The sequence below is a fragment of the Zingiber officinale genome, chromosome 11A (genome assembly GCF_018446385.1).
Source record: "Zingiber officinale cultivar Zhangliang chromosome 11A, Zo_v1.1, whole genome shotgun sequence".
NCBI classification, from domain to species: Eukaryota; Viridiplantae; Streptophyta; class Magnoliopsida; order Zingiberales; family Zingiberaceae; genus Zingiber; species Zingiber officinale.
The window spans coordinates 70,764,289-70,783,887 of NC_056006.1; the positions used below are offsets into that span (position 1 = coordinate 70,764,289).

Sequence of the window (19,599 nt, forward strand, 5' to 3'; positions counted from 1 at the left end):
TTTGGCTTGGTGCGCCGAGAGAAGAAGAGAAGGAAGAGAGAGAGGGCGGCATGTAAGGGTTTGAGGTGAGAAAGTTGCGTTAAAAACAATTCTCCACTTAATAATTTTCCTATTTATATTAAGTGATTTATTTGGCCAACTAAACCTTAAATATAATTGCTTCTCTCTTCTTTCAGCACACCCCTGCTGGGGCCTCCTGGTTACTAGAGTCATCCATAAGGCATAAGGTCTAGTAGGTCTCGGGTTCAATTCCCGCTTATGCTATTTTACGTTCCTATTTGTTTTTGCTACTTCCGCTACTCTAAAAATTCTGTAAAAGTATCCTAAAATTCCAGAAAAATCATAGAATATTTCTAAAATTACTTTGAGAATTTTCGGGCCTTACACCAACTCTACACGGAAGATGCAACGGATGGAGGTCAACACCATCTGGAAGGTACTATCCACCCTGGTCTATGAAGAGAAAAAGGAAGTTCAAATTTGACCAGGTCGGCTAGAAGTGACTACCTAAATAGCGGCCGACTTGCCTCCGGAATTCAAACACTACAACAAAAACCCTCATAGACATCGGTTTTCCACCGGTGTCTATTACATTTTCGACCGATGTCTATGAAGGCGATGTAAAAGGTCTGCCATTTTAGACATCGGGTTAAAACTGATGTAGTATCACTTAACGACACTGGTGTTCAAATCGGTTATTAACCGGTGTAGTATCACTTAACGACACGGTTTCATCAACGGTGTAAAACCGATGTAATATTATATGCTAATAACACCAGTTTTGGCAGCGGTATACAACCGATGTAATATTAGTTAATAACACCGGTTTTGCAGCGGTGGAAAATCGATGTAATATCAGTATTTTTTAACAGCACAAATTTGATTTCCGAAACAGTGAAAAACCGACAATAACCAAAAAAATACATAAATATTCACAAATTACACAAATATTCTTCTTCCAACAGTATCCATAAAATACACAAATATTCACAAATTACATAAATATTCTTCTTACAACAGTATCCATAAAATACACAAATATTCTTTTTACAACATCTAAAGGTAATAGATATTGTACACATCAAGGTAATATTCACAATTTACATTCCATGCAAATGCATGCATCATCCAAAGTTTTCAACAATCAAATACCTTTCCTACTCAAATGTAATCTAGCATGCATTCAGCCCACTCGAACCGCACTTCATCAATTTCAACTCTGAAATACTTGAGATTTGTAAACTGTAAAAACACATAAATAATATATTAGTAAATCAAGACCAAAAATCATAATTGAAAAAGCAGTAAGAGCACCAGGTAACAAGATGAGTAATTGGAATGCTTAAAAAGAGAAACGCACATCAATTATCTCAACCACAAATAAATAGAAAGAAGAATCAATGATGTAAGATATTGATATAGTCCAACACCAGCACAAATTCAAAGAAGAAATTACCTATCTTTGTAAGCTGAAGCCAAATTTGCATGGGCTTCAGGCATAGTTGGTCTGATATTCACAGCACGTATATAATCCTGAATTGCTTCAGTAACTCTACCAATCTCCTTAAATGTGTTCCCTCTATTGACAAGACCATCAGCAGCAGTTTGTGAAGAACTTCATTGTAACAGGCTATCGCTTCTGCATAATTTCCCTGGTGTAATACAAGAGAACTATCAATTTCCAACTAGGGGCAAAGACAGCAAAGAAGAAGATAGACAAATTATATGACTTTCTTCCATTAAATGAGGCAATATGCAGTAACTCTCAAACTAGAGATGAAAAAGGAAGATATAGTACTCTACCTGTTGCTTGTATATAATAGCCAAGTTGTTGAAAGGCGCAGATATCCCTGTTGTAACTGCTAAAGTTGCCTTATAGAATGATGCAACAACACTCATCATGTTACTGCATGAAGAGAAGTTTCATTAAGGAACAAAAATAAACTATCCGCATAGTTGTCATCAAACATTTCTAAAGCTTACCAGTCCTTGTATATGTTGCCAAGGCTTGACAATGCTTATGGATGGTTAGGTTGTAAAGCAAGGCATGACTTGGGAAAAATTATTAAAATGAAGTTATTCAACAAGGAAAAAAACTTAAGAGAATAAAAATATCCAAATTTAAAAGTCACCCTATAAAAGTTGATAGCCTCTTCCACATGTCCAACGTCTTTGAGAGCATTCCCCTTTTAATGTGCAAGAAAGTCGATCATTAACTAACCTGGCTCACCATCAAGAAGGATACCACATTTTGACATATTAGACCATTATCAACTTACCAAATTATTGTAAGCTTCAATAAAGGTAGAATCACAATTGATAGCTTGCTTGTAATGCAGAATTGCCATGTCAAGTTGACTTTGTTCATAATAGATGCCAGCAAGGTTTCCTGCGTCCAGATATCCCCAATGCATAGTTGACATAATAAACTCTCTTCAGAGCATAGTTTGCAGCAAAGTTATCCACAAAATCAAAAAGAGATTAACAGTCTAGTGGAAAAATAGGAGTTATTGAATTACGTAGCATATTCCAGTGAAAGTATTCTGCAATAGTAATGTTATGAAGAACCTGAAATAAATAGAAAAGGATTAAGAGTTCACACAAACAAGAACTACATATAGTAAATAAACTTCTCTTCTTTTGTATGCAAGTCAACAACAAATCATCATGTACTTTAAAAATGAGTAAGATATTAGTTAAAATAGAAATAATTAGAGGAAAAAATAGACATGTTTCATATAGCAGCCAATTAATACATTTTGACATGGAGAAACAACATCAAACCCTTAGTTGCAACTATTAGGGAGACCTAAAGACAAACAGTGTAAAAGTCTTCACACAAAAAGTAGAAGTGTGGATACCAAATATGCAATTTCTTCTTTCATATCAAACCCAACAAAGAATCATTGGATCACTGTCATCTTTGGGAAGCAATGAGATTTCAATTAAAATAGAACAAATTTGAGGAATTTTACATTCTTGATTTGTATAATAACTGGTCAATTGATCTTCGTATGGAGAAGAACCAAGTAAAATATGGTTAGTGTAAAATCCTTATGAGTTGAAGTCGAATTATATTTCAACTAAAATACAGATTAAATCAATGACAAATGATAATCAAAGTGAAGATATAAACAAGTAGACAATAGGTTCCATTATCACAACAGTTCACAGAACCTAAACATTCTAAAAACACTAAATCTAAGAATTTATTTGTGGTAAAGAATCTAAACTTGCAGCGCATGAAATATAATGAATTTGGAATGCAAATGTTAAACACCCTAGGAGTTGAAGTCTTATGAATGGTCAGGTGCAAGAAAAGGTGAGGAGGTCCCCTTGAGGTTTAATCTTAACAACTTAGCATCTAATATTTGGACGCTAAAGTTAATGCGGGTTGATGACTTTGACTCTGAAATCTATAATATCCACAGTTCACACATGATTACAGTACACTCTTCTTCATAGCAAACAACATAGAGTAGGAAACTACAAGTTCCGTTATGCAAGGTTGACCATAGAGAAAGTTAAAATCCTATTACTCTTACTTGTTCGTCTCACCGCAGAATTACATCCGTCATGCATTTGCTGCAATTTCATAAAAGATATCCTTAGGTCATTAAGCCATGTGCAAGCTCTGTTCATCTTTTCACCATTTTTAAGCCCCAAAATCTTATATATTTTTCATCATAAAGGACTTTTTGTTTGCTCATAGCTTGAATATGTGGTAGCGCTGATCAAGCAATTTCTTAGATTAGGTTCAAATGACATCAATCTATATGACTGAGGTAATCTTGCAATAACTTGAACAGAAATTTGAAATATTCTGTATTTTTTCAAGAGGGATAACTCTAAAAAAGATAATAGCCATTCCATATCAACTATGTGAGTTGAAGTGCTAACTAAGAGAAAAACCACAAAGGTACACAAACTTCCAAAAAAAAAAAAATTGTAAAATGTCAATTCTGATTGACATAAAAAATCATTACCTAGGCCGAGGGCTACAACTTCTTGACCTTCCTCTTGTCTTTGGAACTGCTTCCATAATTTTTCCTTTATGTCTAGAAAATATTAAAAAAAAAAGATACATACAACTTATTAGATTTCATGTTAAACAGAAAAGAAACATCACATTGCTTAGTGTTTACATCCATAGAAGATGAGATACACGTCTACAAATTGACTAAATGCAGTTGACCTTAGCAGAAGGCATCACGGAGAGCTATTTACTGCATAGGAAAAAATAGCAAGGCGGAATAAAAAGAATCATCTTATCAATAACTCATAAGATGATTAATTAAGGCATACCTCTTTAATTGGCTCGATATTCTGGAACAGCTTTTTGAGAACAGATAATGAATGTGCATACTCATGGATATGGTAGAGAATGATTGCCTGTGAAGAACCAAATTAACAAAAATACTAAGAAGAGAGCAATTTATTAACTCATTCACTAATTATGGAAAGAAAAATTTTGACAAAATACGTTGAACTACATATAATATTCAACATTGTTACTGAAACATCAAACTCTTGGGCATGGACAACTCTACTGCTATTTATAGCAGCACTTTGATGAATTGAAGCACTATTAGCTTTAGACCCTGAAACCATATAGCCTAGGCAGCTATTCTCAGAGTCAATCTAGTCCACAAAAGTATGCGCAAGCTCTTCACTCTGCTCCTATAAACAATATAGTTATTAATCAAAGAGTGCATGTAAAATATCTTTTAAGTTGCAAGAACAATGCTAGTTTAAGAAATCATAGAATATTGACTGAATGAATAAATATGGATTAAATAACTAGAGTTCTAATACATATAACATGTGGTCATAAAACATCCATTTACAATCTAAATTCTAAAATAGAAAAGAAACTTATCATAATAAAACAAGGGGAAGTAAACTTTTAGAAACCTTTTCAACCCAGGAATCTTTATAATCCACAATAAATGGACTTCTTACTTTTGAAATTAGCTCCATCTGCAATAATGGCAAAGATAAACAAAATGAATAAATAGCATGCAAACACTATACAGAACACATGCTATTACGAGCATATGAACAAGATGGCTATTGAATTTTTTTTCTATATAGATGAGGTAGCAAGCAAATGGTGGGATCGCTCCACATGCTCCTATCGTTGCTCGGTTCTCCTCGATCATCGAAATGTTCAGCAACGTGCACGCAGCGTTCTGCTTCGCAGAGGCTGTCCCTGTCCGCAAGGTGTACACCAGCGGCTTGATCGCGCCCGCCGCCACTATGCACCTCTTGTTGGCCTCCTCCAGCGAAAGGTTAAGCAGCGCCGTCGCCTCATTCTCTTGCGCAGCCGGATCCGTGCTGCGCAGCAGCAGGACTAGGGCCGAGATCGCCCCCGACGCCCCGATCAGCGACCGAAAATCCGATCGGTGCTTCGCCAGGAGCCGGATCCTCGCCGCAGCCTCCCGCTTCGCCTCCACCGACACCGACCTCAGACGCTCCACGCAAACACGCACCACCGGCTCGACACCTTCCACCGACGCGTACTCTAGGCTCTCCGACGACGTGCTGAGCCCGGATTCCTCGAAACCTTCGACGTTGGATGCCACAACGCTCCGCGGCACCTCAGATATGGAAAAGGAGGCCAGCCTCTGGAGCTCGCCAGAGATGTCGGAGCCAAAGCTGGAGCAGTCAGAGAAGCCCCTGGAGATTTCGAGAAGCTCCTCGTGCTCGGCGCTGGAATTGGCAAAGCGAGAAGGTCCCGCCCCGATGGAGGCAAGCTCCCGTAGCTTGAAATCGACGAGTGAGTCGATTAGGTTTTCGGAGACAAAAGGACGCCCTCTTGTTCTCGACCTTATGCTTCACTAGTAGAGCTGACCCAAATGCACCTTTCCCTATCTGCTCCAAAACCTCATACTACTCCATTTCACAACCAATCTTCACCCAGGTCATCTATATTAACACGACCCTTTTCTCCCATGACCCTTTTCTCCTAAGACGCAGTGAATTCAAACCTTTCCTTACCAAACTGCAACCAAACATTCCAAGAAACCCTATGTTATAGACTCATACATCATAAATGAATTTAATGTGCTAACGACAACCAATAAAAGTAGAGATCAAAAATTGACCCAAATGTGGGATTCTTAGCAAATCGAGAAGGGTAACAAAAGGGGAAAAAAAGACTCCCACACAAAATGTGCAACGAAAGGACACATATATCAAAGCTCTAACAAGCATTTCTACCAACGATTAGCAAAGAATGTGGAGCACGGAAGCAACGTTGTTACCTGCATTGTTCGTGGCGGATCGAGTTGGATCTAACAATCATCAACTCTTTCTGCTGCCCTAACAAGCCGCTAGACCTAAAATCCACAACAAGAACCACAACACCGCCGCAAATCAAACAAAAACCCTAGCTTTCTCTCATAAAATCACCATATTGGAAACCAAAACAAATGGTCGATTCGAAAAGCCCAACAAAAAGATCCAACTTGACCATCACCTCCATAATGCAGCTCCACGATAACCAACAAAAGCAAGACATAAAAGCAAACAGATTGGGCGGCTCCAACCTTAGCTTGAGGACCTGACCAAAGGCTGTCATCTCCAACAAGCCTTAGCTGCTAAGTCTCCACTAAGTCTTCATATTTCGACGATAAACATCAAAAAGTAAGGAGAAGCAAGGGAGAAGCGAGGGCGGAGAAGGGCTCCTCTTCTTCTTACCCAGAGGGAGGAGTTGGAGGAGTGGTGTGGTTGGACGAAGCAAGGGGCGTCTTGATCCTGATCGGGAGAGGAAGGGGACGACGCGATATAGATTTAGGTTTGGAGAGAAGAGTAAAGTGTTGCAAATTTTGGCTAAGTATTGGTGGGAAAATTAAATTATTTTATTGTATCATAGACATCGGGTTTTAAAAACCGCTGTTAAAATCGGTGTCTATTAACGAAAAAAAGGCGCTAATAGACATCAGCTTAAAAAACATATGTCTATGAGCGAAAATATGTGCTTATAGACACCGGTTTTTGGAAAAACCGGTGTAAAATACTCAGAGACATCGGTTTTTGCTTAAAACCGCTGTTGTTCCACCGATGTCTATGAGGGTTTTTCTTGTAGTGAAAGAAGAGCTTGTTGCGTGTTTAACATGTAATAATGATGTTTTTGCTTATAAGGCTAAGGAGATCACGGGCATCTCTCCTAGAGTCATGGAGCACGTACTCCATGTCTTCTCTAAAGCCAGGTTGGTCAAGCAAAGATAAAGATACTTTGGGATAAATTAAAATAAAATCATTAGAGCAGAAGTGGGCAAGCTGTTGGAGGCGAGCTACATGCGAGAGGTGTAGTTCCCAAGGTGGTTAGCTAATGTAGTCCTAGCGTCTAAGCCAGGAAACAAATGGAGTGTCTGCATCAACTTTTGTGACCTCAACAAAACATGCCCCAAGGACATTACACCCTTCCGATGATTGACCAAGTGGTAAACTCAACTTTTGGATGCGAGATGATTTGCATGCTAGACACCTATCAAGGTTACCATCAAGTACTGCTTGCTAAGGATGACCAGGAGAAGGTTGACTTTATAACTGCTAAGGGTACTTACTGTTACAATGTTTACCATTTGGACTCAAGAATGTAGGTGCACCTATCAACGGATTATGAACAAGGTGTTTCAAAAGCAGATCGAGCGAAATATGGAGGTTTATGAGCGACCGACCTATGTGTTGATGTGGAAGAACCTGCCAGACTTTAAGGCAATACGGGCTGAAGCTCAATCCTAGCAAATATTTGTTTGGAGCAAAGAGTAGGTGTTTCTTGTGATACATTGTGACCAAGCAAGGGATAGAAGCTAATCTAAGCAAAGTTCAAGCCCTCCAAGACATGGCTCCCCCGTGTAATATGAAGGAAGTACAAAGAATGACCAATCGGATCACAGCTCTGTATCATTTCATCTCTCAATCGGTCGATCAAAACTTACCATTTTTCAAGATCCTCCACCGAACAACCAAATTCCAATAGAATGCTGACCACGACAAAGCTTTTGAGGAGCTAAAGAATTACTTATCGACCCTGCCTATACTTGTTAAGCTAATAGCGGGCAAATCTTTATGGGTATATTTGTCAGCTAATGAGCATGCAGTTAGATCAGTATTAGTGAGGCAAGAGGGGAAAGAGAATTAGCCTATGTACTTTTTGAGTCATTTATTAAAAAGAGCCGAATGTCATTACACCACACTTAAGAAATTAGTGTTTGGATTGGTCTTTGCTACTAGGATGTTATGTCCTTATTTCCTTTCTCACCTAATCATAGTACTTACTAATAGCACTTTGGGCTGAGTACTTGACAACTAAAAGCCTCTGTAAGGTTAATCAAGTGGGCCACTGAGCTTAGTGAATATGATATACAGTATCAACCCAGAGTAGCCATCAAGGTTCAAACTTTAGTTGACTTCTTAACAGAGGTGCAAAACCTTGAGTTTGAGGCAACTTAGAAAATATATGTGGACGAGTCCTCCACCCGACAAAGTAGCAGAATAGGTATTCTTATGGTATCACATTGAGAAGATAGAATATAGTTGTCTATTTGACTGAATTATTGGGACATCAATAATGAAGCAGAATATGAAGCGTTGATAGCCAACCTGTAGGCCACTCGGCACGTAGGTGCTGCTTAGGTTTTAATTGCTTCCGACTCTTAACTAACCGCATAGCAATTATCAGGCAACTTCGAAATTAATAATGAGCGGCTCAAACTCTATGCAGAAACTTTCAAAAAACTTAGAGCCAAGTTCCAAGAGGTATTTATCTAGAAAGTTCCCTGATTAGAAAATCAAACGGTAGATGACCTGGCCAAGTTAGCTTCCACCATAGTTACTTGGACCGTAGACAGGTCGGTGGAGCAAACACTACTAGTAGCTTGCATTAAAAGATAGGTTGACCTTGAGTTACAGGGTGATTGGAGAACACCCATAATTTTATTTCTATAATAAGACATTTTACTAGCAGATGAAGAGCAGACATATATGATTAAGAAAAGAGTTAGTCGGTTTACTTTGATTGGCGATCATCTTTACAAACGAGCTTTCTCATGTCTATTGCTCAAGTGTATTGGACCAGACAATATTCAATTCATTTTACAGAAAGTATATCAAGGCTCATGTGGAAGTCATGCGGGCGGCTACTCTCTTGCTCGGAAAATTTTATTGGTCAGGTATTTTTGACCTACTTTGTAAGCTGATGCAGCTTAGTTAGTGAGAATTTGTTTATCTTGTCAAAAGCACTAGAATATTCCACATCACCCCCATAGAGCTGTTAAAAACTTCCATTGTCTTCTACCCATTCGATCAGTGGGGTATAGATATAATGGAACCTTTTCCCTTGACATCCGCCTAAAGAAAATTCTTGCCAGTGACAGTGGATTATTTTTCAAAATAGGTGGAGGCCGAGCTACTAGCCAAGATAATCGAATAAATGATTATCAAATTCTTATGGAAACATATCATTTGCAAATTTAGAATCCCACATAAGCTGGTGTTAGATAATGAAAGATAGTTCTAGAGCAATAAAATCTGAGAGTGGTGTTCAACCTATGGCATCATATAGGCCTTCACTTCTGTAACTTATCCCTAGAGCAATGACCAGGCAAAAGTAATAAACAAAGAAATTATCAGAGGGGTCAAAACCAAGTTAGATTATATCAGGGGAAGTTGGGTCAACGAACTACCCAACATACTATGGGTGTATCGAATTGCCCTTGAGAAGACACAGGTATAACTCTTTTTCATTTGGTATACAGTAGTGAAGTATTAGATTAAAAGTAGAAGTTGGGTCAGCGACACTGAAGTTCGGGAAAAGAAGAAGAAAATGCAGAAATCATCATCGAAGAGATATAATTAGAATACGTAATTTATTAGACTTGAAAAGGAATTAATTAATGCCATGCCTTAGCCTTACTCCATTTAGAAAGTATGCCTGTAATTTATTCGTGTATTATGTAAAATTTTTTCACTTAATGGGAATGTAGGCAAATTTATCCAAGAATTCCTACAAATTATAAGTCCCCGATTCTCCGATCGGACCTATCCCATGTTGGTGCGGTTAGCACTAATGATTTAACCCAGGTTTTGATGAATGACAAATCGATCCATAGGATGTGCGAGTCCTCCGACGTGCTTAGAAAGCGAGCTAAGTTGCGAGATCAAGGGCGGCTCGAGTTGGGTTTCACCGAGGTCTATAGTAATACGGGCAGGTCGTCCCAGTGATTCCGACGGAACGTTCGAGTGCTAGCTGCGAGGCCGCATGAGGGCGATGCAGCGTAAGACGCTCGCCGAGGAGAAGGCCGGAAGCCGGGGTGGGTTGGTGAATCACCCAAAAGAATGGAGCGGTTGAAGAAACCAAGTGGACTTGAGGCGCCCAGCAGGATTAGAGGCCCTCCATCATGAAGGCGCTTCAACCCTATTGGCGCCTTCAACAACTGATGCTACGCGCGGATAAAGTTTTATCCGCTGACCGAGGAGGCGCTGAACGTTGTTGAGGCGCCTGACCCGGATAGACTTTCCAGAGCTATAAAAGGCCCTCGAGCTAGGAATTCGAACAACTTCTACATTCAACTCTGTAATCATTTCAATATGTAAAAGGCTTCTCCGCCTTCAACAAAGGAGATTCTTCTAGTGCGCTTTTTCATCGCCCTGGATTAACAACCTCCTTGGTTGTAACCAGGTTAATTGCTGAGTTTCTTTTTATTTCTGTTGATTTAATTGTTATTATTTTACTATTGCTTTTTCTGAATTGAAATCCGAGGAGGGTATAGTTTATTTTTGATTTCAGCAATTCACCCCCTCTTGCCGGTCTCCGCTGCACCAACAAGTGGTATCAGAGCCTGATCGCCTCAGAAGGACTAACCGCCAACTGAAGCACTACGATCAAGACGATGGCCGGAGCGAACATCCATCCGCAAAAAAGTTCGACGGAGACTTCGCCACTTGGAAGCGCAAAATGGAGGTATTTTTTAAAACCAAATTTGACATTTTGTTAATAATGAAATATGGCTATGCAGTTCCGAAAGATAAGGAGGAAAATACCTGGACAAAAAAGGAGCAAGCAGATTTCGTCGCCAACGGAAAGGTTCCCCAGCGTTCTACCACCTCAGGAGGTAAATCGGATCGGTAGCTACGACTCAACGAAAGATCTCGAAAAAATTCGGAGCTTCACGAAGGTACTCCGCCGGCTAGCCGACATCCTTCGAACCGTTAACGAACCTCCTGATGAACCAAGGCGAAGGTAGCGCAACACCAAGTGAGAATCAAGTAGTGATAACGCAACTAACGAACCTTGGAGAAGAGGTAACGGGATTCTATCCGATCGCGCCAATGCCTTCCGAGAACTCAGAGGGCCTCCTTAGTATCGTTACATCTCTAAGGACCCCGAGGTAAGTATGTTAGAACAATTATTTTCGACTTTTGAACTTCACGAATCTCGGTCAGAGCCAAATGGAGTAGAGAAGAAGACCATAACATAGCTTTAAAGGCAAAAGTAAATGGTTTTGACTCACGAGATTTAATCCGCAGTACGCACCGGTAAGATGCTTCAATAAGTTTTTAGTACTAATAAATTTAAATCGCAGATCATCGAAAGAGAAACGAGACGTTTGAACTGGAAGGAGAACATCAAAGATGACGCCCAAAGCTAAAGAGAAAGGAGAAAGAAAAGGTAAAGTCAAAATACAAGAAGCAGCAACCTCCAAGCACAAGAACATGAAGGCTACACATGTCGATCCAACCCTGAGTCGGACATCAAGAATTCTCGAGGTTAGCTCTAATGGCGAACCGAGAAGCAAGCTCGAAGGACATCGATGAAGAGCATGAAGGAAGGGAACATCGAAGAAAAGGCAGTGAAGGGGGCGTCACTAAGGTAAGTAAAGTGATCTAAATCTCCCCTTCCCTTTTTGGTTTTTAAATCGCTTCTAAAGATTAGAAATTGAATGAAATTAGCAAAAAGCATGTCCACTTATGATCATATTAAAATTAGCAAAAATATGAAAATTTAAAATTAGAAATTGAAATTAAAATTTGCGATGCTTAAATCAATTTCAAAATTTAAATTTTCAAAATTAAATTTTATGGTAAATTTAATGTATATAAGGAAGCATCAAGGTCAACTTAGGAAAATACCAAGAAACTATGTACCTAGATTTTGAATGATCCCATGAGGAAGAAACCTCTATTGGATTCCAAAAACTTAATTAATTGTTCAAAATTAAAAGCTTACAAGTGAGAAAATTAAACATTGAAATTCTTTATGGAAGTGGTTCTAGTTGTCCTCATAACCAAGAAGGCCTAGTGCCTCGCTCTCCACACGAAACTAAAATATTGAAAGAAAATGTTTAATTAACTTTCTAAAAAAGCATTAAACAAGAATTAAATAATGTTTTGAAAGTTTATCAAATATTTGTTAAAATAAACAAAAATTCCTTAGAAATTAAAAAAAAAATTCTAACTTAATTTTTTGGGTTAGAAATTTTCTTCTGGAAAATTCTAAAAGTTCATTCACCTGACTTAGAAATTTTTTTTGGGAACATTTGAACATTTACTTAAGATTTTTTTTTTGCTTAGAAATTTTTTAAAAATTCATTTTAACTTAGCAATTTTTTCAAAAATTCATTTTTAACTTAGAAAATTTTTAAAAACTTCAATCTTACTTGAAAATTTTTTTAAGACCCCATTTTTGCTGTGATCAAAGGGGGAGAGAAAAGTACAAGTTTAGGGGGAGTTAGGAAAATTAAAATTTGTTTATGTTGCAATTTTATTTTTTTTTTGCAAAACTTATGCTTAACTTGTTAGTTTAGTAATTTTTCTTTAAAATTACTTTTTATGTCTATTTTAACCCTAACTTGAACTTGGGTTGATGCACATCAAAAAGGGGGAGATTGTTGGACCCCGTGGTAGTTTTGATGTGATCAACCAAGTTGGTTAGGTCCTGCTATGTTTGATCCCTGTGTCTGAGTGTGCAGGAGCTTAGGAGCACAGGAAGTCGAGCGGAAGACGCAGCTAGCGAGAAGGACGGCAAGGGGAAGGGAGCCGACGGGCTCGGTGACGAGAAATTGGGTTCGGGTGAGCCCTATTTCGGTTAACCGAAATCACCCAAGCAAACGGAGCTTCGGAAGTCAAAGTTAAGGAGAAAGCGAGCTGGAAGTGCAGCTCAAGGCGCCTTCATCAAGATTGGAGGTGCCTCCACCTTTGAGGCGCCTCAATCAAGCATTGGAGGCACCTCAAACCTTTGAGGCGCCTTCAAGCTTGTTTGAGGCGCCTCAGCTCAGGTCATTTGACCGTTTGTCGCGGATAAGTTTTATTCGTTGACCGAGCTGGAGGCGCCTTGAACGTTGTTGGAGGCGCCTTGGACCCTCGGGATAGACTTTCCAGGAGCTATAAAAAGGCCCCTAGAGCTAGGAATTCAGAACAACTTCTACATTCAACTCTGTACTTAATTCCTAGCAATAGTTCTGAGCCGTTAATGTGTAAAAGACTTCTCCGCCTTAAGCAAAGGAGATTCTTCTAGTGCGCTTTTTCATCGCCCTGGATTAACAACCTCCTTGGTTGTAACCAGGTTAATTGCTGAGTTTCTTTTTATTTCTGTTGATTTAATTGTTATTATTTTACTATTGCTTTTCTGAGTTGAAATCCGAGGAGGGTATAGTTTATTTTTGATTTCAGCAATTCACCCCCCTCTTGCCGGTCTACGCTGCACCAACAGTTTGTAGTTGTTTAACACTTTGATCGAGTGTGTAAGAGAAGTCCAGACAGGTCGACGGGCTGATCGGATGTCTGGCACGAAGCCCAGCTAGGTCGACGGGCTGACCGGATAGCTGGCACGAAGTCCAAGTGGGTCGACGTGCCAACCGGACGCTTAGGCACGAAGTCCTTCTAGGTTGACTGGCTGACCGGATAGCTGGCGCGAAGTCTAGACGGGTCGACGGGCTGACCGGTCGTCTGGCAGGTAAGTGAGGTAAGTCACTGGAGGGGAGTGACTGCGAGGACGCGTTCCCGGGAAGGGAACATTAGGCGTCGATCCGGCTTAGATCCATTTCGGATATCTAAGTCGAGATCGTGACTAGATTTCGGTCTCGGAAAGACGGAATCTAAGTCATACTCTGTTTTGCTAATTCATACCCAATTGACTTATCTATAAAACTGTGCTAACAATCTGTGTTGCAGGGTATATTTGCCTCGGACTAACCTTTTCTTGCAGGAGAAGGACTTTCTGGAGAAGAGGGGTCCGGGCGCCCGGAGGCGAATTTTATCCAGGCCGAGTCATCGCCACGTGGAGTTCACTGATTAGACCTGCCACGTCGCACCAGGGCGCCCGGAGCAGCATATAAAAGAAGCCTAGGGGTGGAGCTTCAAGATCAACTCAGCACTCTTAGACTGCTTGCTCTGCTGCTCTGCGCTCCAACGACGCTAACGAAGCTCCGACAACGCGATCTTTTCCTTGTAGCTTTCCTTCTATCGGTATAGCTTTGTTTTACTGTTTATTAGCATTTCTTGTACTTCCTTTGTAATCATCATTTCGAACTGCTAGTAAATTGCCCAACAAAAGTACTCACGGAGTACGGGCCTTCGAGTAGGAGTCGTCACAGGCTCCGAACGAAGTAAAATTACTGTGTCTGTTTTTTTAATTCCGCTGCTCTTAACTCTTTTTCAATGTTATTTTTTGAATCGATATTCACCCCCCCTCTATCGACGTTTCACGATCCAACAAGTGGTATCAGAGCCAGGTTCTGCTCTGATTAGGTGCAACCACCAATCAGCTAGGGTGTAAAAAAAAAATTTAATCTTTATTTTTTTCGATTTTCAGTTTTACGCTAAACTCCAATCTGGTATTATTACCTGTTTTAGAAAAAAAATTTCGTTGCAATTAAATCTAAATTGGTGTAGCACTAATTTAGATACTTTTATTATTTTTTCCCGCACTACTAATCCAAGACCAAGTCTTGGGATATTTTTTTTGTCGTTGTTTACTTGTGTGCAGGATGTCTCAACTAGAAGGTTTCAACACAGTATGTCCTCCCCTAGTCAACGGGGATGCCTTCTCGTACTGGAAGAAAAGAATGGAGGTGTACCTAAAGACGGACTACGATCAATGGTTCAGCATCATAAAGGCCTACCGAGCTCCAGCCGACAACTTTGGAAATCCACTAGACACGGAACAGTGGACTCCGGACATGAGGAAAAAGGTGTCAACGGAAAACAAAGCAATCAACACGCTACACTGCGGTCTAACACGAGAAGAGCTGAACCGGGTCGGACCGCATCAGAACGCTAAAGAATTATGGGACAAATTGATCGAGCTGCACGAAGGAACGAGCGACGCAAAGGTAACAAAAAGAGACTTACTTTTAAATAAAATATTTAATATAAAAATGCAGGAAGGGGAAACGGCAAGTCAACTGCACGCGAGGATCAAGGACATCCTCAACGGACTTCACGCAATAGGCCACCAGATGGAAAACAGAGACTTAATAAGGTACGCACTAAATGCTTTTCCACGTAATAGTTTGTGGGCATCGATCGTAGATGCCTACAAAATTTCTAAAAATTTATCTAAATTAAAGTTAAACGAGCTTTTTTGTGAGTTAGAACTGCATGAACAAACTAATGTTGGAGCCAAGAAAGGTGTTGTTTTATTTGCAGGCTCCTCCAAAGAAAAGAAGAGCAAGTCTGAATCTGAAGAAGATTCCGATCAAGATTCCGAAGACGAAGAACACCTGGTGAACCTGGTAAGAAAAATGTTCACCAGGAGAAAAAGGAGCTTAAGCAAGAAGGACCTTCAAAAGATCAGTTCTCCCTCGGAACAAAAGAACGTGACTTGCTTCGGATGCAATAAAAAGGGGCACTACAAGAACGAATGCCCAAGACTGAAGTTCGACAAACCGAAGTCGATCAAAAAGAAGGCCCTCAAAGCAACGTGGGACGACTCCTCGGATGAATCGGAGGTAGAAGAGTAGAAACACCAGAGCCACCTCGCGCTGATGGCCCGCGAAGCTGAAACAGAAGACGAATCGGAAGACGGGCCCGAACCCGAATCGAGCCTCGAGTCCATACTCGTTTCCGAAGGCCCGGATGAGGTATATTTTAATTTAAACAAATTTTTTTAAAAAATTATTTCCTACTTAAATAGTAAATTAGTTAAAATAGAAAATGAAAACAAATCACTCCTTGAGGAAAATCAAGACCTCAAGGAACAAATCAAAAATTCAAATCCAACTCAAGATCTAACACTTGAGGAGAATTCATCATTGAAATTAGAAATTAATAAGTTAAAAGAAATGCTAAAAAAATTCACAACAAGATCAAAAAATCTAGACTTAATCTTGAATAATCAAAATGCATGTTATAATAAAACCAGACTCGGATACAAGTCGAACTCAAATAAAACTTTTAAATCATTAATAACCCAATACAAATCAACTAATCAAGCTTGGGTTCCGAAAGCGTGTTTGACCACGCAAGTAGGACTTAATCAATATTATATACCTAAAGAAAAAATATATTATATAAACTTGAATAAACCAAATCAAAAACCAAAATACAAACCTAAATAAAAAAATTCAAAATTTAAACATTTTAAAACTCAACAAAATATAAATTATCACCAATTTAATTATAACTATAAAAGAAATAGACACAAACCTAAAACGAAAATTTAAATTAAAGGCCAATAATTCAGGGGGAGGCTCTAGAATAGCTGGCACCTCCAAAACTAACTTACCCGACAGGGTAGCCCAAACAAACTAACCCGGCAGGGTGATTAGGATTAGTTAAAAAGAGACCAAGTTTAACTTGAATCATGGTACTGGTGAAGTTTTTGGATGATAGTACGTTAGGGAAGCTTGGACATCACATGTCTAGAAAGATATGACTTCGATCTGGTGCATTTGGCCAAGTGGAACTGACCGAAGCTACCCTTAAATGGATCCTAACTAGTTAGACCAAGGTTTAGTACTAAGCTCCGTGGATAGGACTATTCGAAAAACCTCGAAAGGTTGGTTACTTCTAATGACGTCCAAGTGACTCACCAAGTTTAGAAGTTTATCCGAAGAATGCCTATTTGTTGAGACCAAAACTAAACCTGAATCTAACACAAGTTAAACCAAACTCTATAATTAAATCTAATTCATCTCACAAAATCATAGGATTCCCTGATTAAAAACTTAGATCGGGTGAGATGACTAAGGGTTAAATTAATTAAAATTAAACTTTGAATTTCAAATATAAAATTAAATTTTGAATTTCAAATTAAAATAAAATTAATTAAATTAAATTTCGAATCAATTAAAAATTAAAATTCCAATTAAAAACTAAATTATTTTAAAAATCAAATTAACTTCATTTTGAAAATTAAAAATCATTTTTAAAATTAAATTAACTTTAAAAATTATTTTAAAATTAAATTATCTTTAAAAATTATTTTAAAATTAAATTAACTTTAAAAATTATTTTTAAAAAATTAAATTAACTTTAAAAATTATTTTAAAAATTAAATTAACTTTAAAAATTATTTTTAAAAATAAATTAACTTTAAAAATTATTTTTAAAAATTAAATTAACTTTAAAAATTAAATTAACTTTAAAAATCATTTTTAAAATTAAATTAACTTTAAAAATTATTTTAAAAATAAAATTAAGTTTAAAAATTATTTTAAAAATTAAATTAACTTTAAAAATTATTTTTGAAAATTAAATTAACTTTAAAAATTATTTTAAATTTAAATTAACTTTAAAAATTATTTTAAAAATTAAATTAACTTTAAAAATTATTTTTGAAAATTAAATTAACTTTAAAAATTATTTTTGAAAATCAAATTAACTTTAAAAATTATTTTAAAAATTAAATTAACTTTAAAAATTATTTTTGAAAATTAAATTAACTTTAAAAATTATTTTAAAAATTAACTTTAATAATCATTTTGAAAATTAAATTAACTTTAAAAATTATTTTAAAAATTAAATTAACTTTAAAAACCATTTTGAAAATTAAATTAACTTTAAAAATTATTTTTGAAAATTAAATTAAATTTAAAAATCATTTTGAAAATTAAATTAATTTTGAAAAATTATCAAATTAACTTAAAATTTTTTTTTTAACTTAACCTTAAAAGTTATTTTAAAAAAAAATTAAATTAACTTTAAAAATTTTATAATATTAAAAGACTAACCTTAATTCCTACTCATTGTAGGAAACCAAGTGGATTTTGGACAGTGGTTGCTCCAAACACATGACAGGAGATCACACCAAGTTCACTCAACTCACTTACAAAAGCTTAGGAACAGTTGCCTTTGGAAACAACGGCAAACTCAAGGTAATTGGTATAGGTAATATTGAATTAAAAATAGATTTCATAATTACAAATGTTCTACTTGTCGAGAATTTTAAATACAATCTTCTGAGTATAAGTCAATTGTGTGATACTAGGTATAATGTTAAATTTCTATCCACAGAGTGTTTAATCAAACATCTAAATAATCCTACTATAAGCCTAAAAGGTTTTAGAAAAGACAACATCTATGTTATCAACTTAACCACTTCTTCAATTAAGTGTTATTTAACACAAAAATAAGAAACTTGGTTATGGCATAGAAGAATGTCTCACACCAACTTTAGAAATATAAGCAAACTAAATGGACTAGTGAGAGGCTTACCAAAATTACCTAACCTAGATTCAACCATATGTAATGCTTGTCAACAAGGTAAACAAACAAAATCCACTCACAAACCAACCAATCAGCCACAAACCAATTCAATTTTAGAACTTCTACATTTAGAACTTTTCGACTCCCATGGAGTCAAATCCATAAATGAAAACTTATACTGTTTAGTAATAATAGATGATTATTCTAGGTTTACTTGGGTAAAATTCTTAAAACATAAAGACGAAACTTTTGAAATCTTTACAAACTTCTGCAAACAAATTGAAAACGAAAAAGATCTTAAAATTAAAAGAATTAGGAGTGACAACGGGGGAGAATTTAAAAATCATAATTTTAACAAATTTTGTCTTGATAATGGCTATCATCACGAATTTTCATGTCCAAAAACCCCCCCAACAAAATGGAATTGTAGAAAGAAAAAATAGAACCTTACTGGAAGCCTCTAGAACTATGTTAAATGAATATAACTTATCTAAATATTTTTGGGCAGAAGCTGTTAGTACAGCCTGCTATGTGCAAAATAGAACAACATTAAATAAAAGACATAATAAAACCTTCTTTGAAATATTTTATAACAAACAACCCAACATAAAATATTTTAAAGTATTTGGATGTCCAGCCTTCATCTTAAATACTAGAGAACACTTAGGAAAATTTACCTCAAAAGTAGAAAATAGAATTTTTGTAGGATATTCTCTAAACAGTAGGGGTTATAGAATATATAATAAAATTACATTAAAAATCGAGGAAACCACAAATGTAAAATTTGAAGAAACCCAAGGGCAAACTCAACCTCAACCTATTGAAATTAATAATTCTGAAGAAACCAATCAATCCCTAGACAATGAAGAAGATGAACACACTCAAATAAATCAACCCCCTAGAACTATAAGAGTCAACCCTAACCATCCAACTGATCAAATAATT

At 37.1% G+C, this 19,599-nt stretch overlaps 1 protein-coding gene and 1 long non-coding RNA gene across 2 annotated transcripts in view; both read right to left on the minus strand.

The window, feature by feature from the left end:
- Positions 1–1,186: 1,186 nt before the first annotated feature.
- LOC122032706 lies at positions 1,187–2,041 on the minus strand. Its single transcript, XR_006126199.1, has 4 exons — positions 1,984–2,041; positions 1,804–1,906; positions 1,457–1,652; positions 1,187–1,242 (listed from the first exon to the last, which is right to left on the minus strand). It is a non-coding gene; the product is annotated as an uncharacterized LOC122032706 (long non-coding RNA).
- A 2,929-nt stretch (positions 2,042–4,970) lies between these two features.
- LOC122031449 (vacuolar protein 8-like) overlaps positions 4,971–19,599 on the minus strand; it is a 30,441-nt gene continuing 15,812 nt past the window's right edge. The window contains exons 2-3 of the mRNA XM_042590567.1: positions 5,035–5,829; positions 4,971–4,980 (exon numbers count right to left, since the gene is read on the minus strand). Of these exons, the coding sequence (XP_042446501.1) occupies positions 4,971–4,980; positions 5,035–5,829 (805 nt within the window). The remainder of the gene's footprint in view (positions 4,981–5,034; positions 5,830–19,599) is intronic.